Raw genomic sequence first — 24074 nt, 5'->3', positions numbered from 1 at the left:
GATCTGCCTGCTTCTGCCTCCTTGAGAGCTGGGACTAAAGACATGCGCCCCCCACTACTGCCTAGCTAAATGAAAGTTATTCTTTCTTTCACTGTGACAGGATCTCACTATATAGTTCTAGCTGGTCCGAAACTCGCTACGTAGACCAGGTTGGCCCCAACCCATATCATTCTGCCTGCTTTTGCTTTTCGCATCCAGGAATTAAAGCCACCCCGTCCGGCTTGGAGTTGTCTGATTTCAAAACCGAGACTACGTTCGTGTGTGCGCGCATATTTTATTTTTTAAAGAGGTGGGAGTAGCACTCGTCCCAGTTTCTAAGGGAGGCTACGGAGGGTCACGAATTTGAGGCCAGCGCCTGGCAACAGAGCGAGTTCCCGTTTGAAAAAGAAGGAAGTGAGAAAGCATCCATCCGGGCTATACTGTAGCTGCAGCTGGAGGTACGGAGCAAACGCGAGGCTGCAAACAGGTATAGGTGTATCCGCCAAGGCCTAGGAGCGGTGACACATCCCGCCTCGGGAGCTCCAGGTGGCTTTCGGGCTTCCCAGCCGGCTGCTCCACCTCGCTCCACGGCACACCTGCGCTCCATCACCCGCCAGCCCCGGAGACAGCCAGCCAGGCCGCGCCCTAAGTGCCGAGCCACCTGGGACCGGGCCACCGCCCCGCACGCCGGGCGCAGGGCCGGATGCGAGTGCGGCGAGAGGGCGCGCCGGCGCCGGCCGATTCTCATTGGCCTTCTCGGCTGCCAGTCGCCGCTCGCTGGGCTCGGCGGCCGGGCGGGGACTTCCGGCTTGGGCGGAGCGAAGGGCCGAGGGCGGGGCCTCGCGGAGGAGGAAGCAGGCCAAGCCGGGCGGCGGCTCTCCAGGGCGAACCATGGACAGCCAGGGCAGGAAGGTGGTGGTGTGCGACAACGGCACTGGGGTAAGAACCGACGGGGCGGCCGCGTAGATGTGCGGGGTGCGCGTGGACCCTCGGCTGCGGGGCTGCGCAGCGGGGGCGCGGGCAGGCACGCGGGCGGGCTCTCGGGGGGACGCCGGCGGGGGCGCGGGCGGTCGGGCGGCTCTCGGGGGCGCGGGCCGGCCCTGAGCCGGTGGCCGGGGGGCAAGGTTGCCCTTAGTGCAGCCCAAGGCAGCGAGGCCGTTCCCCACACGCCCCCGAGCATCCGCCTGCGCCCCGCGTTGAGAGCTGTGATCCTGTGTGGGTCTGGGTGGCGGTGGGCCCGGTTCCTGGGTGCCGAGGAGGTCTCCATTTCCGAGCCTCGTCTATGTTTCATACAAGACCCAGCGGCCTTCCTCTTCCTGTGTAGCTGAAGATGCCGAATGCGAGGCAGGAAACGGGTTCCCGCAGAAAAAAAGGGGAAGTGCTGTCAGGCCCTGGGCCGCGGCCCTAGCCCTCGGCTTCCCGTCTGCCCCCGAAGAGTGTGTGGGCTGCCCCTGCCGCCCGTGGTTTTGGGGGACGGTCGGCAGCTCCTGCTTCACCCTTTTCTCTGCATGCATCCTCTCCTAGATCGTCGACTCTGTGGGAAGACTTAGGAGACCTAGGACCTCCCCAGTTAATCTAGTGGGAAGTGGATCAGTCCCTTCCTTCCTGTATTTTTTTCTCTTTAAGTGCAGGATACAGACTTAAAGACTCTAAAATTGTCAAAATCAGACTAGATCACTGATTTGAAAACTATTTGCAAGTGATTTCCTTCTATCCCCATTAAAAAGCCTCAAAGCCCCAATTTTGAAGATGAAAATGTTTCTTTTGAATGAATTCTTTAGTGATTTCTAACTGTTTTAGTATTGCAACATTTTGTGACAGTTCTCCTTTGCCACAAATGTGACATACGAATTAAAATAGATTTTCTTGAGTTATCACTTTGGAAGCTAGGTTGTTGAGGGGGGAAGGACCTGGTATTCACTGCCATTCTTTGACAATTATTGTACCAGCTTCCTTTAAGCTAAGTTAAAATTGGACTAGAATAGGATAAGTATCCTAATACAGAGGGACACCACTGCTGTGGTGATAGCTAAGATTTAGTAGCGAAAAAGTTTTTAAACAAACTCATTTATGTGTGTTCATTACAGATAATTTATGTTCACAGACTTCATGTAGGGATACATAAAATGATCTCATTCTTTGAGATAAAGGATAAAGCAGTGAGGAAAGCTAGATAGTATTCCACCTAGCTTCCAATAAAGCTTCTAAATTATCAGGAGAAAAAATTTTTTAAACAGAGCTTGTGTTGTTGCACTATATTTACACTAAACTATAAACATTGAGACTTTCCTAAGAGTCTTATAAAAGTGTTTGTTAAAAAAAAAATACTACTTTAGAACCAAAGAGATGGCTCAGCAGTTAAGAGCACTTGTTCTTGCAGAAGACCCAAGTTTGACTCCCAGCATCTGCATGGCAGCTTACAGCCATCTGTAACTCCAGTTCCAGAGCATCTGATGCCCTCTTTTGGCTTCTGTGGGTACCAGGCACACATGTGGTACACATACAAATAAGACACCTAAAATAGAACTAAGTCTTTAAAATGTTGTTAAAAAGACTGCAGCGGTGGCGTAGTCTTTTAGGCCAGCACTTGGGAGGCAGAGACAGGCAGATCCCCGTTTCTACATAGTCAGACTCCCGTCTCGTCGTCGTCTTCTTTTTTTTTTTTCTTAAATCCAATTCTTAGGACACAAAGATCAGTTACTATAGCATAAATGAAAGGAATTAATTCAAACAAAAGGTTTTGTTTTGATATTACTCTTGTAGTTTTATATAAACCGTATTTTTTGTAGACATTGATGGCTGTGAATGAAATAGCTGTGGTAATCTTATATACTCATATATAGTCCTGGCTTAAATCATGTCACTGTTAGGAAAGTTGTGGTGTTTCTAAAAAATATTTGATGACTAAGAGCTGCTTAGAGTCTGTGTTGTGTTTCCTCTGAAGTCATCTTGGTGCTGTGTGTGTAGCAGTGGACAACAAAATACCTTGTCTCAATCAAGGTGAAAGATGAGGACCAACGCCCCATGTCCTCTAGTGTCCAATAGCTTTCACCTGCATTCACCTGCACTCTTACACATGAACCCTCATATACACTCATGGACCGGAGACCGAGATGTTAGTTCATAAGGTAGAGTGCTTGCCCGATGTTGGAGAAACCAGGGGGTCCTTCTCCAGCACTTCACTAACCAAACGTGGCATATACCTATAATCCCTGCACATGGGAGATGGTTGCAGAAGAATCAATGGTGGCTTCATTTATCTTATTTTAAAATGTGGACTATTTAAGAGGTTGATTTTTTTTTTTTTAAATGATGCTGGGATTGAACCCAAGGATTTAGACACAGGAGGTAAATGCTCTCTCTGAGGTGTATCCCCCAACCCTGAGAAGTTAAATTTAAAAAAAAAATTAAGATTTGTTATATTTTTGTGTGTATAGGTGTTTTGATTACATGTGGGTATGTGCATCATATGTGAGCCTGGTACCTGAGGGGATTGAATCCTCTGTTACGGAATGATTGTGAGGCACCGTGTGCATACTGGGAATCAAACCTAGATCCTTTGCAAGATCAAGTGCTCTTAACCACATCGCTCCAGCCCTGAGAGATGCTAGAATTTTTAATCTCTCTCGCAGGCCCGTAATTGGATTCTGGAAGCATAGGTGTGTTCTTTTGATCACATGCTAAATGCTAGACCTGCTCTATTTTCCTGTTACCCACAATGAGACTCTTGTTTCAGTAGCCCAGAGAAAGGAACTTCTTTCTAGAATAGGGCTTCTAAAAGTAGCCATTTAGACAAAAGTCAGGATACCTCTTTAGCTGTGAATTTTGATTCCTTTCAAATTGAGTCCAAGTTCCTGGTGTTAATATATGTTACCAGACTTCAATATAAACTCACCAACAGTTACTGCATTCGCCAACAAAATGCATATCTCCAAAGTGACTGCCATGTTGTTAGAACAATGCTTAATAAAGTTTAATGGTTGTACTTAGACATTTATAGTGCTAGAAGAATGTTATACTTAAAATTCACATTTGTAGTTGGTTATAATCTATCAGGCTTCTGCTCATTTGTATGTTTAATTAAGAAATATTTTAAGTAAAAACAAAACAAGAACTTGAGTTTCACTTGTGAAAGGCAATGACCTAATAAGACAACTGTTGGCCTCAAATAAGAATGGCCACTGTGAAGTTAAAATACAAGCACCACCAGTTACTAATAGAAAAAATACAAAATGCACGAGCTCAATGAGAGTTTAGAAATGCCAGTGAGTGTGATGGAGCATGCCTGCAATTCCAGTGCTGGGGTGGAGAGGCAGAAGGATGAGGAATTCAAGACCAGCCTGGGCTGTGTGAGGCCTTGTCTCAAAAGACAAGAAAATCCTGCTGTGGCCACTAAAGCAGGAAAATCGCCAATTCAAGGCTAGCCCCGTCTACATAGTGATACCCTGTCTCCAGAGGCCCAGGAATCATTGCACAAGAGGTGGTGGAAGGAAGAGCCCGAAGCAGTGGGTCACCACAAGAAACAGTACTCCTGGACACTAGGACCTCAGCAGTTGTGACAGCACACATGAGGCCAGATTCCTGCATGGAGGGGATGCTCACTTCCTGAAGTCCCACCCCAGGCAAGGAGCTGTTGGGAATTTTTAGCTGCTGTGGTGGGGAGAGAGTCGGACCATTTTCACTAATAATGTAGCCCCTGATAAGTCGGCCACATTCCTATGGAAGGCTGTATATCCAAGAATAATTGAACATACTTGCCTTAGTGGGGAAAAAAAAAAGACAAAGTTGAGTGGGAAGGGAAGGGGGTGTGGATCTGGGACAGAGTTGGGGGCAGCAGGGTGAATATGATCAAAACATGTTGCTAGAATTCTCAAAAAACTAATAAAATATTTAAAAATAAAATAAATGTTTTTGAATCTTTTTGTATTGTTTTTAGAGGCAGGGTTTCTCTGTGTTGCCTTGGTTGTCCTGGAGCTTGCTCTGTAGACCAGGCTGGCCTTAAACTCACAAAGGTCTGCCTGCCTCTGCCTTCTGAGAGCTGGGATTAAAGGCATGTGTCATACTGCCCAGCTTTGAATCTTTTTTATTTAAGGAAAAAGTTGCTTTGATATCAAATGTAGGCAGGTCTTTTGTTCATTTTGCCTTAAGGAACATTGTACTTCTTACTATTTGATGACTCAGTAGGAAGTAGAGAGCCTGCTCAAACCACAGTGCTACAAGGAAGAAACTATATATGGTAAAATCTGCTTCTTAAGCACCGCCTGTGCACATAGAACTGAGTAACCAGTCTTAAACTGATCGACATGCAGGAGAAATGGCAGTGATTAAAATGATACCAAGAGAGGTAGCACAGAAAGAATATTTTCCTTGTATTTTGTTGTATAATGAGCCTTGAAAATTTTTTTTTGAGTTTAGCTTGCCTATTTTATGTTGCTGAATTGGATTATTTTGATATTGTTGGAGCCTAATGCATTTAGATTTGAAATAATGTGAAATTTTAGTATGGTTTTTACTGTTGTATAAGGAATTCATACCTTATAGAAATGCTGGCACTGGATTCGAAGGCAGCATCTGCTTCCACCAAGTCAGGTTAAGAGTAAGTAGATGCTATTGGTGTTTGTTGTCGAACGAAGGATCTGGGCTGGCCTCCAGTTTACCATGTAACTGAGACAGCCTTGAACTTCTGATCCTCCACCTCCACCTCTCATGTGCCACCATACTTGGTTTATGAGTGTTGGAAAACGAACCCAAGGCTTAGTGCATGATAGGTGAGCACTCTATGAGCTACATTCCCACCCCCAGCAATAGTTTCTTATTAAGTACTTACTTTTTTCCCCTATTATAGTAGCTTTAATTTGAAGTTAATTTTCTTCCTCCCCTCTTCCCTTCTGCTTTTCTTCCTACTCCTGTTTTTGGTAAAGCAGTGACAGTAGCTTATAATTGTTTCTGTGGCTTCAGGATCTCAATTTTTGTCTTCTGAGCTACTTGGAAAATGTTTTTCCACTTAAAATATACTCAAGAACTTTAAGGGCCCTTGAACTGATTAGCAGGTGAAGGTATTTGTTGCCAAGCCTGAGACTGATTCCTGAGATGTACACAGAGAAGGGGAACAATGTACTAGGGAACTTAGTGTGAACACACACAGTTTTTAAATTGCAGCTTAAATTTTTAAGAAATTGTTATTATTTTACAATTTTTTTATGTTTATGGGTGTCACTGGCATGCCTGATGCCCATGGAGGCCAGAAGAGATCTCCTGGAACTGGAGTTACAGACATGGGTGCTGGGAATTGAACCCTAGTCCTCTAGGAAAAGCAGCTAGTGGTTTTTTTTTCTTTAGCTGCATTTATTTTATGCTATACATTTTGTTTCTTCTGGGATATTGCTTTCTGTGCACCCTCTTCTTCTGGCTGTGGAAAAGTTTGTTCCTTCTCTGTAGAGATCATCTCCATGTGAGGGGGTTAATCGGTGTGAGCTCTGCAGCTGGTGCTTAACTCCAGTCCAGAAAAGAATTTTAAGATATGAGCTACCCATTTGCACAATTGTAATCTGAAGACATTGATGTGACCTTTACTTTGCTGTTGTGTATATGTGTGAATGGCAGGGAGATCCATCAACCTTAGCAGTCTCCTCCCTGTACCAGAATTTACCCCCTTTAAACTTAGGATTTCTCAGCCGGGCGGTGGTGGCGCACGCCTTTAATCCCAGCACTTGGGAGGCAGGGGCAGGTGGATCTCTGTGAGTTCGAGGCCAGCCTGGTCTACAAGAGCTAGTTCCAGGACAGGCTCCAAAACCACAGAGAAACCCTGTCTCGAAAAACCAAAAAAAAAATAAAATAAAATAAACTTAGGATTTCTCACATGACAAAGTTACTTATTTACATTTGTTATAAACTTAAAGATTAGCCTTCCGTTCATACTTTTTTCTTTGACAGCACTGGCATTCTAACCCACTGCCTTGTGCACACTAAGCAAGCACTGTACCATTGAGCTATATATATTTCTAACCAACTTCTAATTTTCTTAGACTATTTTTACCCAGATAAGTGAGCATTTCATCCTGGTTAATGGGTACTTTTGACTTGCCTAATGTTGGTATCTGTTAGTTTTTGAGGTTTTTTTTTTTTTCTGTTGTTTTGATTATCCTTATTAAACCATTTTGGCCTTGAACTAAGATCTTACTCTTCAGAGTGCTGCCTTTAAAGGTCTACACCTCTTTGTCTGGCTTTCTTTAAGGTTAAACATAAGATTTTTGTATTTAAATAGTATTTAGTTTTGTATATTCAGAATGTATGTGGAAATTATGACAGTAGCCTGGTGATAATGACAGACTTTATACTGAAATTTGTATGTGGAAGGGATATGAGTTTATTTTCTCTGAATTTTTGTATTATTTCAGTGTAGTTATCAGGTAAGATGGATTTTGACTCGAACGTAGAAATGTAATGATTTAGGAGAAGAATGTGAGATTTTGCACGCACGAACGCCCGTGCACACGCACAGCCACCCACCCATGGGTAGGGTGAGGTGATAACTCAAGTTGGCCCTTGAACTTGCAGTCTTTCTGGAAGAAGAATGAGATCTCTCTCTCTCTCTCTCTCTCTCTCTCTCTCTCTCTCTCTCTCTCTCTCTCACACACACACACACACACACACACACACACACACACACACACACACGGTGATAGCTCAGGTTGGCCTTGAACTTGCAGTCTTTCTGCCTTGCCTCCAGAGTGTTAGGACTATGTGAATGAGCTACCACACCCAACAAAATGCTATTTCTTTGCTCTGAAGTAATCGTTCCCGAGAAAGGTCACATTAATCGGTTATTTGAGATGACATTGTGGGACCATGAACTAGTGTTACTGAATTCTGCTTAACATTCCTTGGGGATTGAACGTATACTCTCAGTTTCACTTCTCGGCCTCTGTCAGATGACCAAGTGGGGTTCTGATGACATATGCCTTCAAAGGGAACCCAAGAGGAATTGTATTTTTATTTAAGACAAAAGGCTCTCTATGGGGGGGCTGGAGAGATGGCTCAGTGGTTAAGAGCATTGCTTGCTCTTCCAGAGGTCCTGAGTTCAATTCCCAGCAACCACATGGTGGCTCACAACCATCTGAAATGAGATCTGGTGCCCTCTTCTGGCCTTCAGGCAGACAAACAAGACAGAATATTGTATACATAATAAATAAATAAATATTTTTTTAAAAAAAGAAAGGCTCCCTATGGGGCTGGAGAGATGGCTCAGTGGTTAAGAGCATTGCCTGCTCTTCCAAAGGTCCTGAGTTCAATTCCCAGCAACCACATGGTGGCTTACAACCATCTGTAATGAGGTCTGGTGCCCTCTTCTGGCCTGCAGGCGTATACACAGACAGAATATTGTACACATAATAAATAAATATTTTAAAAAAGGCTCCCTATGAATAAAGCTTCGCTTGGCTTGGCATTCGCTATATAGCTCAGGCTGGCCTGAGACTCATGGCTCTCTTAAGTGCTGGGATTACAAACATGTGCCATTGTGCCAGGCCTCCCTAGCCTTATTCCCTAGGGAACCCTAGGTGAGTGCACTCAGTTTATTACTGTGAGCCTCAGCTTATATGGGTTGTGTCATTGCGTGATGTGGGGGTACCTCCAGCCAATGAGAGACAGCCAATCCCTCTCTGGCTGGAGTGGCAGCTACCTAGAATTTGCTCTTTCACACACACACACCCCCCCCCCCCCCCCCCGGTGACAATCTTTCAAACTGAGCCAGACTTTTATCTGTCCTACAGGCCTCTAGGTACAGGCCCTGAGATAGTTTTGGCCAAACACCATTACACAACTTGAACAATAATATGCTTTAGAAATGTGTAGCTATGAGGCAGGCGGATCTCTGTGAGTTCGAGACCAGCCTGGTCTACAGAGCTAGTTCCAGGACAGGCTCCAAAGCCACAGAGAAACCCTGTCTCGAAAAACCACCCCCCCCCCAAAAAAAAACCCCACAGAGGCACATAAAAATAAATACAAATCTTTTAAAAAAAAAAAAAAGAAATGTGTAGCTAGACCTAGAGAATGCCTGACAGTGAACTAACTAGGATTAAACTTTGTGAGTTTGGAATAAAACTCACGAATAGTTTGTTTTACTTAGGTTTTGAAACAGATGGTAAGGAATTAAGGAGGCTCTGAGGATCTGAAATTCTTAGTTTCAGACATTTTTCATGATTACTTTTAGTCACTTTAAATCATAATTTTAACATTTTTGTAAGGTTCTGTTTAAAAAGACAAAATTCTGGATAGCAGAATGTTCTAGGGAAGCTATTTATAATTTAATGGGATTAATCATTTCCAAAAGGGCTTCTGTAGAGACAGTGAAGATGTTCATATATTGGCAGGATTGATGTCCGCTCACATTACAGGTTTGTGGAGGTCAGAGGACCACATGCATGAATCAGTTCTTCCTTCCACTTTGTGCATCCCAGGAATTAAACTCAGGTCTTTGGCAAATGCCCTCACCCACTGAACCATCTTTGGGCCAGGACATTGATATTTTCTAGCCAGCTTTGGAAAAGAAAACTCTTACATTCTGCTGGTGGGAATGTAGATTAGTCGAGCCACTTTGGAACTGATATGGAGATTCCCAGCAAGATTCCCAGTAGCAGCTGAAGAGATGGATTTATTGGTAGAGTGCTTGCCTTGCAAGCATGAGGACTTGAGTTTAATTCCTGGAGACAGAGACTGGGGTCCTGGGCTTGCTGCCACCCAGTCTGGTCTAGTTGGTGCACCACAGCCAGTAACCTCATCTTAAAGAAGGTGGGTGTTTCTATTTACTTATTTGTTATGGGCGAGGTGTTGAGACAGGATTTCTCTTTGTACAGTCCTGGCTGACCTAGGACTCACTTTGTAGATCAGGCTGGACTCAAATCACAGGGATATGTCTGCCGCTGCCTCCTGAGTGCTGTGTTAAAGGTGTGTGCCACTGTGACTGGCTGCATGTGGACATTTCTGCATGCATGTGTGTGGGCACATGCACATACCAGGTGGTGGTGGCACATGCCTTTAATCCCAGCACTTTGGAGACATAAGCAGGCAGATCTCTGTGAGTTTGAGGCCAACCTGGGCTACAGAGCGAGTTCCAGGACAGGCTTACCCTGTCTTGAAAAACGGGGCGGGGGACGGAGGAGTAGAACTAGGCTGGGCAGTGGTAACACACACACCTTTAGTACCAGTACTTGGAAGGCAGAGACTGGTAGGTCTCTGTGAGTTCAAGGCCAGCTTTGCCTACAGAGTGAGTTCCAGGACAGAGAACCCCTGTCTTGAAAAAACAAACAAAAAAGGACTAAACTGTTAAATGACATTAACTCTTGGTATTCACCCTAAAGTCAGCGTCCCACAGATAACTAACTATATTAATTGCTGCACTATTCATAATAGTCAACAAATGATAAAACATTCCTTATAATCTGTCAGAATTTGAGCTCTAAAGAATGAAATTCCATCATTTGCAGGAAAATGGATACAACCAGAGATCATACTAAGTGAATAAGTCAGACTTGGAAGATAAATACCATGTTTGTCATTTGTAGATCATAGTTTTTTTTTGTAATAGATACACAAATCATTTTTTTTTTAACATGTCATGAGAATAGAAGTGAAACTGAGCCAGCAGAGGAGAGGACACTAGCAGGAGGAAGGAAAAGGGGGGGGATGGAACGAGAGTGTGGGTAAAGTACATGGTATACTCATGCAACATGTTTGTAAACCCATCATATACATCGAATATGAACCAATAAAATATTTCCTGTTTATCTTTACACTTTCTTTTGTTTGCTTGAGTTAAGAGTGGTATGTTGGACTTGAAAATAATCTTCTTGCCTCAACTTTCTAGGTGCAAGTGTATGTCGCCAGTCTTGGCTTTCTGTCCACCTTTGTGCTGTTACTATCGATAATGTATGACTTTCAAGAAGTGTTTTTCACCTTAGTTCTTCTAAAAGTGTATGCCCTGATGCCACAGAACAATAGACTGTGTAGGGAATGAATTCACCCCATCTCCCTCTTCTTTTACACACACACATGTTCATAAGGTAGCATGATATTTGTGCATGACCTTAGTCTATTATCTAACTCAATGCAATCATAGTTGTTTTATGGATTTGAGCCAGGGTCTCATTGTAGTTCAAACTGGCCTCAAATTTCTTGTTAAGTTTGGCCAGCTAAGACTGGCCTTGAACCTCCAGCTGGAGACCAAGTGTTCAACCACATGAGCCTGTAGAGGGATTCCGTCCTCAAACCATAATAACATTCTCTTAGCCTGAAAGTTTTACTTGTCTTTTCCTCTCAATGTCTGCTCATTTTGTCTTTTTTTTTTTCTCCCTTGAGGCAGTGTTTCTCTGTGTAATAGTCTTGGGTGTCCTGGAAACTCGCTCTGTAGGCTGGCCTTGAACTCACAGATCTGCCTGCCTCTGCCTCCCAAGTGCTGGGATTAAAAGCGTGAGCCACCACCGTCTGGCCCATTTTCAGTTTACTGAGCCCTGAATGACTTGGAGATTCCTATGCTGACCAGGGTGGCCTTGAACTTGTTCCAGTAGTTCCCTGTCTCTGCTTCCTTTGTACTTAGATTGTAGGCATGCACTGCCATACCTTGGTGCAGTATATGCTCTTGAAAAATATATCGAGGGTTGTAGCTCAGAGGTGGAGCATATTTGCCTAACATGTCTAAGGTCTTATATCTCAAAAACCGAGAAAGAAGCTGGGTAGAGGTGGCGGCACATACCTTTAATCTCAGCACTTGGGAGGAAGAGGCCAACCTGGTCTAGAGTGAGTTCCAGGACAAGGCTCCAAAGGAACACAGAAAGACCCTCTTGAGAAACCATGACAATTTTATATGTGAAAATTCACGTTAGTCCATATATCATTTGGTTTTTTCATTTTTGGAAAATGGGGCTGCTTAAATGAATGGATATTTAAAAGTCTGGTTTTGAAATGTGGCTCAGTGGTCAGAACACATGCCTAGGGCTAGAGAGATAGCTTAGCGGTTAAGAGCATTGCCTGCTCTTCCAGAGGTCCCGAGTTCAATTCCCAGCAACCACATGGTGGCTCACAACCATCTGTAATAAGATCTGGTGTCCTCTTCTGTCCTGCAGACAGATATACATGCAGGCAGAACACAGAATAAATAAATAAATTAAAACACACACACACACACACGAGACCCTCTGTTCTATCCCCAGCACTTCAAGAAAGTAAAACAAATCAACATTTTAGGAGTTAGAGAAATGGCTCAGCAGTTAAAAAAAACTGGTTGCTTTCCCAGAGGTTCAATTTCCAGCACCCACACAGCAGCTCACAACTGTCCAGGGGATTTGGTACAGACACATATTCATCAAGACACTAGTGCATGTGGAATAAAAATAAATAACTTTTTTTTTTTTTAAAAAAAAGCCTGGTTTCAAATCAAAGATACTTTTGTTGTTTATTTTATTTTTGTTTTTTGAGACAGGGTTTCTCTGTGTGGCCCTTACTGTCCTGGAACTCATTTTGTAGACCAGGCTGGTCTCGAACTCACAGAGATCCACATGCCTCTGCCTCCCAAGTGCTGGGATTAAAGGCGTGCGCCACCACCGCCTGGCTCATTTCTCTTTAATTACTTAGAATTTGTTGAGTGAATGTGTCTATTCCCAAGTAGTTCTGAGCGAGCACTGTGCACTGACGCTGCTTTCAGGCAGGCTCCAGCATGAACCACCAGCTTAGCTCCCTGCTTGAGCACTTTACCCTCTGGAGACACTTAGGAAGTAGTTACCCAAAAACTAAATATGAACTCTGTTCTAGATAGTGGATTGCTTTTTGTCTTTGTTGTTGTTTCATTGTTGTTGTTTTATTTTGGTGTTGGTTTTTCAAGACAGGGTTTTTCTGTAGCTTTGGAACCTGTCCTGGAACTCGCTCTGTACACCAAACTGGCCTTGAACTCACAGAGACCTGCCTGTCTCTGCCTCCCAAGTGCTGGGATTAAGGGTTTGTTTCACCACTGCCCGCCCGGCTGTTCTAAATAGTTTTATGTCAGTTTGACACAAGCTAGTCAGCTGAGAGGAGGGACTCTCAGTTAAGAAAATGCCTCTAGCTGGGAAGTGGTGGTGCATTCCTTTAATCCCAACACTCAGGAGTTAGAAGGTGAATTTCTATGAGTTCGGGGCCAGCCTGGTCTACAGAGCAATTTCTAGGATAGCCAGGTCTACACAGAGAAACCATGTCTCAAAAAAAACAAACAAGGAAAAAAAAATGCCTCTATAAGATTGGGCTGTGGGCAGCAAGCCTGTGGCACATTTTCATAATTAGAGATAGATGGGGGAGGGCCTAGTGTGTGGTGCCACCCTGAGCTGGTGGTCCTGGATTCTCTAAGAAAGCAGCTGAGCAAGCCAGTATTAGCACTCCTCCATGGTCTGCATCAGCTCTGGCCTCCAGGTCCCAGCCCTGTTTGAGTGCCTGTCCTGACTTCCTTCAGCGCTGGACTATGATGTGGACGTGTAAGCCTTTGCTCCTCCAGTTACTTTGGCCATGGTGTTCCATCACAGCAATAATAAGCCTAATAAATACAAGGTTTGGAAGGACCTGGTACCTGGGAGAATAAGAGATGATGTTAGGAATAGAGTGGGTAACCACTGTGGATGGTTTGAAAGCAAAGTGATGTCTTCTGATACAGTTTTTAAATACCCATAATAAGTGCTTGGTTACTAACCCACTCTTTACTGTTTCCTTCCAGTTTGTGAAGTGTGGCTATGCAGGCTCTAACTTTCCGGAACACATCTTCCCAGCTTTGGTTGGAAGGCCTATTATCAGATCAACCACCAAAGTGGGAAACATTGAAATCAAGGTAATGTTTTATTCATCGCTATAACCACGAGGATGTGTGAAGTGATCTTTGAATTAAGTAGTGTAAAGTACAATGTCAGGAAAAGCAGAGAACTGCTGGTAATTGTACTGTATAGTAACACTTCAACAAAGGCAGAAAGACCCTTGAAGTTAATTTTATCTTTTTGTTTATGTATAGCAAGGTGCCATTACGATTTGGAGTATAAAATACCAGCTTTAAAATTAAGTAGAAAATTGATACATATTAGTCATCTTAGTGTCTCTGAGACTTGGGGCTTTTCTCTCCATGTTCCCATAGGCTGACCCTCCTACTCTTATGCAGTCAGTCAGGAAAAACCCAGAAGTCTAGAACTGGTTCCTCTTCTCACTATTACAGTTGATTTTCATAGTGCGGGAGGAAGTCAGGTTGATCTTTATTTGGTCTTAACACTATTTGTCTTACTGTAATGGCAGAAGAGGGCAAGTTGCCATTAGCCAAAGTACTTTGTGTGAGAGACTCAACCATTTTTTCTCCCACTGATCTAGAGATCAAGCAGGAATCACATTATTTTATAAGAAGTAGATAATTAAAAGAACATTTTTCAGATGAACAGGGTCCAGATGATGTAAACCAGTAGAATTTAGGGGCTTTTTTAGTGAGGTTTTTTTTTTTTTATAGTTAGCATTGTTTGGTCCTGTTTGGGCAGCCTTTGGTAAGAGTTAGGATGCTGGGACACTTGTTTGAGTGCTAAGAAAGGTGACAGGTGTAATGGATGATAGAGATTCCTGTGTTTTAGGTCTCTACTGTGGGAGCCAGAGAACTTAGTTACATAATAGATAAAAATACACATGGAAACTTAGGGTCTATGTTTGTTTTAAAAACCTAAAAGTGAATTCTGGCCTTTGGTAGGTTTCAACAACTAAGTGGTTCACTCACTATAAGACATTTTAGGATAGGCCTTGCAGGGAAATCTTGTTGGAATCCTTTTTTTTTTTCATAAATTTTCATTCTGATTAAATTTTATCTTTTTTTTGGAAACAAAGTCTTACTATGTAGCCTGGCTGACCTTGAACTCGGAGAGGTGTGCATCAGGAAGCCTGGCAAATTCTGTCTTGAAAGAAGTTCAACTTGAAATTCAGCTAGTACTGTGATGAGGGAAAACTGAGTGTAAATAATGCATTTTATTTAATGTCTGGCTTTTAAACATTTTTATGAATGATAGCATTTTTGAAGTTCAGAATATATAGTCATTTTTAAGTCTCCAACACAACAAAAACAACACATTTCTTCTCTCTTATTTTCTTGTTTCTTAGAAAGCCCAAGTAGTTAAAAATCAATAGTTTTCTTATGAGACATTTTTCAGGGACGGCTCTAGTAGCGATTGCTGATATAATTTGTCATTCTGTGTTTACGTCAGTTCTTTTCACGCTGCTGTCTTTGAAGCCTTTCAAGTTAAATTGCTTTTCTTTCACTTGAATACTAGGGCTTAGTTAGATAAACACACCTGAACTAAATTCTTACTGAGCTAGACCATGTATTTTCCGTGTTTTCTTAATTGAAGTTCAAAATTCAATTCAATAATTTTTGGAATCCCCATGCTTAGTGAGTTGACTTATATTTGTAAGTCTTGTTAGTTAAAATGTGATGGTAGACTAAGACAATGAAAATTTAAATCATCTAGTTAATTTTCATTTAGAAGTAATTACTGTCCGTGTTCATTGGCCCTGATAATTAACACCATAAGATATAGTAGTACTGCATCTGACCTCAGCCTAATTGTCTCTGTTGCTTGTATGTTTAAACATTTCAGTGAGGATTTTATGTAGGCCTTTTCTGACTCTTGCTTCTACCTTCTCTTTCTTCACCTTTCTTGACCTGTTGAAGTAGAATAACAAAAAGATGGTAAGTGAGGTTACACACATGCTCTGTTTGTTTTCCACTTTTGCCTGGCGGGACAGTAGTTGTTGTTTTGTGTCCCTTTAGTATTGGGGAGGGGGAAAATCCATATTTTTGTTTTAAGTACTTTAATTTTTAACCTTTTTTATTTCTTCAGTTTTGTAGCAACTAATAGTTCTATACTTTCCTGATTGCATACAATGAACCAAACAAGAACTAATTACTAACATAGTTTTTAATTTTTTTAATTTTTTGTATATGAATGTTATATTTAAAATGGAATGTGGTGTGCATAATACAGAAATGAAGTAGCTATGTGATACAGATAAAAACGGGTGAATTTGTTACATTTGGGGACTTAAGTTTATCGATTGATGTTATATATTGCCTATTATACTGAATGCATCTATTTGCAGCCAGTATGATAACATATATGTATTTGATAAACTGAGTAAATTTTTATTTTATAGATGAATCATAAGAGAAAAAAGTAATAAAATCTGTTTCCATGTCATCCTTACTGATGAGTAGGTTTGACATTATCTGAGACTAAATAAGAAAAAATTACAGTCCTGTCAGGCTTTTCCACAAGTAAAAGCCCCACCCCCCCATGAGTAAATACCATGCATAGACCTCCCTTCTATCAAACAAACAAACAAACTAGAGGCTTGCTGGGCCTGTCCCAGACATTTGACTCTTATTACATTTTTCTGTGGTAGTCTTTAAGTCTGGAATTTTTTTTCTGAATAAAAGAGCATGCATTGTCTTAAATACTGAGGAGATTATTAGACAGGGTGTACTTGTAGAGATTAGTATAAGCATAATTTTAAAGTTTAAATCAGGAATAGAATATCTAATTGGTATTGTTCTTTCAGTGTAAAAGTAAAATCCGCAGTATGGTGGGTGAAGAGAAAGAACGTGTTTTGAGATGTAACTTCACTCTGTAATCCGAATTCCAGCCTGCATGTCCCTGATCACACTTTCCTTATAGGGATGTAATTGTGGTTTAAAGCTTGTAGTTTTTTCTATTTTCTGGTTCAGAGTGAGATTGTTCAAAATATTCTTGGCAAATATAATTTATTCTAAATAAATGACTGTTGCCCGGTGTCTCAGTTCCTTTTTTTCTCCCTCTCTTTCTTTTCTTTTTCTTTTTTCTTTCTTTCTTTCTTTTTTTTTTTTTTTTTTTTTTTTTTGAGATACAGTGTTTCTCAGTAGCTATGGAGCCAGTCCTGGAACTCACTCTGTAGACCAGGCTGGTCTCAAATTCAGAGATCCGCCTGTCTCCGCCTCCCTAGTGCTGGGATTAAAGGTGTGCGCCACCACCGCCTGGCTTCCTGTGAGTTTCTAAGTTCCAGGTGAGGTTTAGGCTTGAAGTCCAGTGGTGGGCAACAGTAAAATTTCAGGGCTGCTCTGAACATTTCCTGCTTGCTTCTGAAGGGAGGAGGGAACTTAAGATTCTTTGATTTGATTGTTGGTTTTTTGGTTTTCAAGGCAGGATTTCTCTGTGTAGCCAGCCTTGGTCATCCTGGAACTTGATCAGTAACAGGCCACAGAGGTCTGCCTTCCTAGAGCAGGGATTAAAGATGTGTGCCACCACCGCATTATTAGCATTTTTGACATTTGAAAATTGAAAGGTTCTAAGGTAAAGTTTATATATGGTCTAGGTTTTGTTTGGAGATTTTGGTTATTAGTTGGGTGTGTGTGTGTGTGTGTGTGTTTCCTCAGACAAGGTTTCATATAGCTTAGGTTGGAATTAAACTTTCTGTGGAGCCTAGGAGATAGCCCTGAGATACTGATCTTCCTGCCTCTATTTCTTTGTTTTTGGTTTGGGTTTCTCTGTGTAGCCCTGGCTGTCCTGGAACTGATTCTGTAGACCAGTGCCTCAGTCGTTTGAGTGCTGACATTACAAGCTGTGCCACTATTCCTGGCTGTTTGGTGTTTTGATCTTTCTATGCAGCCCAGGCTAAGCCTGAACTCTGACAGTCTCCATCTTCCTACCTAGACCGTTGAGGTACTAAGATTGTAAGTGTGTGCCACAATACCTACATTCGTTGTTTGTGTTCTGTTTTTTGTTTGTTTGTTTTTTTAATTTTTTTTCATGGGTTATTTTTTTGAGACAAAGTTTCAGATATCTCAAGCAGGCCTTGAACTTCTGATCTCTTGCCTCTCTCCCTTTCAAGTTCTGTGATTACAATGTGCCCTCCTACCTGATACTGGGCCGTACTGGGATGGAGCCCAGGGCTTCATGCATGCTGAGCAAGCACTATACCAGCTACGTAACATCCCTGGCCTGTTTGAGAGCTTAAAAAACAATTTTATCAACAAATTTTTCACTAAGTCCCTTAGACTCATCTCAATTTTTAAATGTCCCTTTTTGTTCATAAGGGACTAAACTCAGTGTCAGATGTCCCTTTCAGTTAATAGTTCATAATATGTGTGACCCTAGAAGAAGATTCATAAAGCTTTTATTTTGAATGGCTATAAGCCTCTGGTTTTGGTTTTTGTTTTTGAGACAGGGTTTCTCTGTCTAGTCCTAGCTGTCCTAGAACTACTTTTGTAGACCATGCTGGCCTTGAGTTCACAGCGATCCACCCGCCTCTGCCTCCCAAGTGCTGGGATCAAAGATATGCGCCACCATCTCCACTCAGCAATAAACCTCTGTTCTTTAGAGGAATAAAAGTAAGTGTAATTTGTTGATATTGTATTATACTTACTCTAAATTGGTTGAAATAATAGTAACTATCAATCAACTAATTATCTAACTCAGTTGTCTTGTATAGTATAATAAAAAATTCATTTATCATAGGAACAAATAAACAACAAATTGGTATGATTATACTTAATAGCTAAAAGTAGCATATATATTTGCAGGTATAGATTTTTTTCTCTGCTTTTAATTAAGAAATTTTTGTTTAACACATATAACTACTTTAAACAGGTTTTACAGACTCTCCATATATCAATCACCTAGATTTCAGTATTAATATTTGTTATTTTAAACCAGGTGTAGGGACAATACCTTCTATCCAACTTTAATCCCAGTACTAGGGAGTCAAAAGGGAGACAGATCTCTGTATGTTTGAGGTCAGCATGTTCTATATAATAGAGTTCCAGGACAGCCAGGGCTACATAGATGGACCCTCTTTCAGAAACAAAACATTTATTATTCTGGCTAATTACATAACTATACATCCATCAAAATGCCCTGGGTTTTTTTGTTTGTTTGGTTTGGTTTTTTGTTGTTGTTTATTTTTGATGTTTCACTAAGGAACAGATAGTAGTAAACTTCTCCCTAAATACTTCACCATGCATGCCTGTATCCAGAGTTCACAAGTAGAGATCTTTCCAGTTTTCCATTTTCTTCCTGAAGATTCTGAGTAGTTAATAGTCAAGGAACTTGAGTGCTAATTTTGGGAAAACTGACTTTATAAGAAATTAGTTGCTATAGAAAGTTTTAGTGATCTTTGTTTTCCTTTGCCATTAGTGTATCTTTCAGAAATCTGACTTTTAATAGACTCCTTATCCTGGTTTTCAGGTTTAAAATTACTTTTCTGGGACATTTCTAGGCCAGTTTTTTTCCCCCATTATCTCCAGCATTGCAGATTGAACCCTACCACCCCTTAAGATTATTAAAAGCCTCATTTTACATCTTCTCATGTTAGTTTTGCAGTTTCTTTTCTTCATTTCCTAATAATTCAAACTTTTATTATACCAAATAGCTATTTCTGGTACTAAATTTTAATTGAATTCATTAATGTAGAAATAATATCTGGATTGGTGATTTCTAAAACATTTAAATATTAAGATACTGTTCGCCTTGTTTTTATGTGGGTCTCCTTCAACTCTTGTTGAAGACAGGTTATGAGTATTGTGCTTCATGAAAGATAGCATTCATTTCCAGTATTACACGTCAGGATTAAAAATGTTGCCCATGGGAGAACTTTGAAGGAGTTGCTTTAATGTATACATTATGGATAGATGCTTGTGAAGTCCATTAATGGGTGTGCGTAAGTAATGCATTGTTATAGAGAAATGAACAATCATGATTTTTGCATCTACATTGATATAAATAATTTTGATAGAAAGAAATGTGCTTGTGTTCATTGAGCATTTTTCAAGTTTTTCCCCCGATGTGCTATTTCACATATCACAGGACTTATTTTTTGAACATTTGAGCAAAAGAAACAGATGAAACCTCATACAAAACCCTTCAAAATATGAAAATGTGGGGTTTATTTGTGCTAATGCTCTTCTTTTGGAAACATGTATTAAAGGTAAGGTCAATTTATTGATTTAAATACATAGTACATAAAATATTGATTGAACTTTGTAAGCTGTTCTTGAAAGAAAAGAGTATTAGCTTTGGAATAAAGTACTTGATCTGCAAGTCCAAGAAAAGTTAAAATTCAGTTATTCTCGAGCTTTTAAAATCCAGGAATATAGTTGTCTAAAGCTTCTTTACATAAAACTTTGTTTTAAAGCTTTGCTATCCCGTCCTCTAGGATCTCATGGTTGGTGATGAGGCGAGTGAATTGCGCTCCATGTTGGAGGTTAACTACCCTATGGAGAATGGCATCGTACGGAACTGGGATGACATGAAACACCTGTGGGACTACACATTTGGACCAGAGAAGCTGAACATAGACACCAGAAACTGCAAGATTTTACTCACAGAACCTCCCATGAACCCAACCAAAAACAGAGAGAAGATTGTAGAGGTAAGTTTTTGATGGGCTGGATAACCTTGTGTACCTCTGTGATAGAATGTAAAACAGAATTTTTTTCTTCTTGCTGCTTCTGCTGCTAAAGATAAATAAAAGTAATCATTTCTCCCTAGATCTTAATTGTTTTATATTTCCTACAAATTGACAGTTGCTCATCTGAAATCTGAAATGCTTTGATCATGTTTATGATGCTTATGAAATTATGAATTTTGTAACATAAATTTTGAATATTATCAGCGAATTCACCTGATAAATAGGCAATATTTCAAATTTAAAATTAGAAATCCCAGCTGGATGGTGGTGGCATATGCCTTTAATCCCAGCACTCTGGGAGACAGAGGCAGGTGGATCTCTTCTGAGATCAAAGCCAGCCTGGCTACAAAGCGAGTTCTAGGACAGGCTTCAAAGCTACAGAGAAATCCTGTTTCGAAAAACCAATAAAATGAATGAATGAATGAATGAATGAATGAATGAATGAACGAACGAACGAACATCAAAAATCTCTTTGGTCTCAAGCATTTTGAATAAGGGACAGTCAACATGTATATGCTAGTAGATGAGAACATTCCCCTCCCCAAAAGTTAGGTGATTAAATTAAGTAGTTTATTAGAAAGTAATAAGACTAATGGAAAAATAGTAAAGCCTGTGTGTGTGTGTGTGTGTGTGTGTGTGTGTGTGTGTGTGTGTGTGTAATTCAAGACAAAAATCTGGGATTCAAGGTAAAAACTAGGAAGTCTTTGAGATAATACTTTTCATTAAAGAAATGAGAGGAGACAGTGGAGATAAGGCTGGGGGCCAGAGGGAAGAACCTGCTGAAAGATTAAAAAGGCTACTGAGGTGAGGGCAGGAGAACTTTGTTATTGATTTAAATAATGGACTTTGGAGGGCTTTGCATTTTGTTGGTATATGCACACACAGCATTACTTTATTAAAGGGTTGTTGGAATAAAATGTTAGAATATTCCAGAATTGTAAAATTGAAGTTCTGTATAGTTCTCATTTCAATCAATTGTTAAATATATAAATATTCAGAGTGATAGCCCTATCAGTCAGTGAATGATTACAATAGAAGACCAAAAGAAATCATTTAAGATTTTTCTCAGCTGACGTGGGCTGCAGAGAATGAATGCAGATATGGCCAGGGAGGGCCCAAGAAAATAACTCCCTTCAGTGTAATTCAGTGTGAAGTAGAGTTACAGTCTGGACTCAAATAGAGAGTCAGTGGGCTGGGCAACTGAGCAGTCTCTACATCTGACAACTTAGTGTTTTAATTTTTGTCTTCTCCTCTGTAGTAGGAGGCTGCTTGTTTGATCCTGGCTGCTCAGCCCCAAAAAAACCACATAGAAACTGTATTAATTAAATCACTGCTTGCCTATTAGCTCTAACTTCTTATTGGCTAGCTTTTACATCTTAATTTAACCCATTTCTATTATTTTATATTTTACCACAAGGCTCATGGCCTACCAGCAAGATTCCAGCTGGCAGCTTGCATCTTTGTTCTTTGGTGGCTTCATGGTGTCTCTCTGACTCCGCCTTCTTTCTCCCAGCATTCAGTTTAGTTTTGCTGGCCTAAGTCTATTCTGCCTTGCCAGGCCCAAGACAGATTCTTTGTTAACCAATAGTATTCATAGCATACAGAGGGGAATCCCACATCACACTTCATTTTACCATTCATTTATTCCACTGGTAGGGAGTCAGATACAGAGTCTCATTGGAACTAGAAAGAGTCTTCTGCTGGATTACATCCCCAGTTCTATTTCTTTTATTATTTGTTTTTAACTGGGGGGGGAGGGGGTAGAGCCAGTTTTGACTTAGTTTGGGGGAAATAGATATTTTTTCCACTTATTTATGTGGTGTGTGTTTATGTATAAATGTCCGTGGATGGGCAGTTTTTGGGGAGTTGGTTTTTGTTTTTTACCATGTGGTTTCTGGAGATTGAACTTGGCCTTTCACAGCTGAGCCATCTCTCTGGTCCCAAGAAGATATTTCATATTGATGTGTGTGTGTGTGTTTGTGAGAGAGAGAGAGAGAGAGAGAGAGAGAGAGAGAGAGAGAGAACACCTACGCGCATGTGAGCTAGCACAGGCATGAAGGATTGCCACCCTGTGTATATGGCGGTGAAAGGCACTTTACGAGAATCATTTCTCTCTACCTACCATGTGGGTCCTGGGGCTCAAATTCAAGTTGTTAGACTTGCAGACAAGCACCTTTACTGTCTGAGCAATCTTGCTGGTCCCAGACAGGTAATCTGGGATATCAAAAAGGGATATCAATTTAGGAAATTTTGTGTGAAATTTGCCTTCATACTGATTAGCCACTGACTATATTGTATTCAGAAATCTTTGCTTGTAGCACTTACAAATGCTCTAGAACTTGACTCAGGTGTGCATACATGCTTGCAGGCACACATGCATGCGTGTATCTAAAACTCTGCCCTAATAATTGAAATTAAAGCTAGGCTTTATAAGGGCAAGAACAACTCGTTAGAATAGATAATTCCTCGGGGTCCTTTGATTTCATCTTAATCAACTGATCTGCCATGTGAGCATGAAGGAAGTATATAAATAGATATAAAGTTTTCTGTATAAACCACCTCCCTTTTTTCTCTTTCCATTTTCAGGTAATGTTTGAAACTTACCAATTTTCTGGTGTGTATGTAGCCATCCAGGCAGTTCTGACTTTGTATGCTCAAGGTAAGTAAAGCTTAGCTTTTAAGAAAATTAATTTAGCGAGCACTAGTGTGTATATGTGTTTGTGTGTGTTGTTTTGTTCCATTTATTTTTCAAGAAAGGGTTTCTCAGTGTAACAGCTGTGGCTGTCCTGGAACTTGCTCTGTAGACCAGGCTGGCCTCAGACTCAGAGATTCGCTTGCCTCTGCCTCCTAAGTGGTGGGATGGAGTGTTGGCTCAGTGGTTAAGGGCATTGACTGCTCCTGCCAAGGACCCAGGTTTTCTGTTTCTCCATTTGGAGCCGTTTATGACTGCAGTTCCAGGGGATCCTGTGCCCTCTTCACACCAAAGGGCACTGCAGGCATCTGGTAAACAGACATTCAGGTAAACACTATTATAGAAAAAATAAATAAGAAGTGAAAAGACTTTTACTTATATAAAACCACACTTCAAAACTTGACAGTTGGGGGCTGGAGAGATGGCTCAGAGGTTGAGAGCGCTGATTGCTCTTCCAGAGGTCCTGAGTTCAATTCCCAGCAACCACATGGTGGCTCACAACCATCTATAATGAGATCCGGTTCCCTCTTCTGGCATACAAACATACATGGAAGGAATGTTGTATACATAATAAATAAATAAATCTTTAAAAAAAAAAAACTTGACAGTTGTATGTGTGTTTGTCCATTTGTCTGTGTGGCATATGTATGTGTGCACAGGGATACATGCTTGTGGAGGCCAGAGGTCAACATTAGGTATCTTTCTCATTCTACGCTTCCTCTTTAGAGACAGGTTCCCTCTTTAGTTGACCTGGAATTCACTGATTGATGAGGATGACTGGATCTTCCAATCTCCTTCCCAGTGCTTACAGCCTGTGTTGCTACTGCACCTGTTGTTTTATGTGGGTGCTAGGGTCCAGACGCTAGTCCTTTTGCTTGTATAACAAGCACTTTGCCTAGCCACCTGTAGTGAGAGCTGCAGGCAGGCC

The 24074-nt window shown here is 41.2% G+C and overlaps 1 protein-coding gene across 1 annotated transcript in view; it reads left to right on the top strand.

Moving 5' to 3' along the window:
• Positions 1–504: 504 nt before the first annotated feature.
• The window catches only part of Actr2 (actin related protein 2), a 47861-nt gene continuing 24291 nt past the window's right edge, over positions 505–24074 (top strand). The window contains exons 1-4 of the mRNA XM_075944424.1: positions 505–918; positions 13712–13822; positions 20200–20415; positions 23041–23113. Coding sequence (XP_075800539.1) covers positions 871–918; positions 13712–13822; positions 20200–20415; positions 23041–23113 — 448 coding nt within the window. The 5' untranslated portion in view covers positions 505–870. The remainder of the gene's footprint in view (positions 919–13711; positions 13823–20199; positions 20416–23040; positions 23114–24074) is intronic.

Source organism: Microtus pennsylvanicus, chromosome 12, assembly GCF_037038515.1.
Source record: "Microtus pennsylvanicus isolate mMicPen1 chromosome 12, mMicPen1.hap1, whole genome shotgun sequence".
Lineage (NCBI taxonomy): Eukaryota > Metazoa > Chordata > Mammalia > Rodentia > Cricetidae > Microtus > Microtus pennsylvanicus.
Note: the sequence above shows the minus strand (reverse complement) of the source record. Positions and strands in the feature narration are given on the sequence as shown.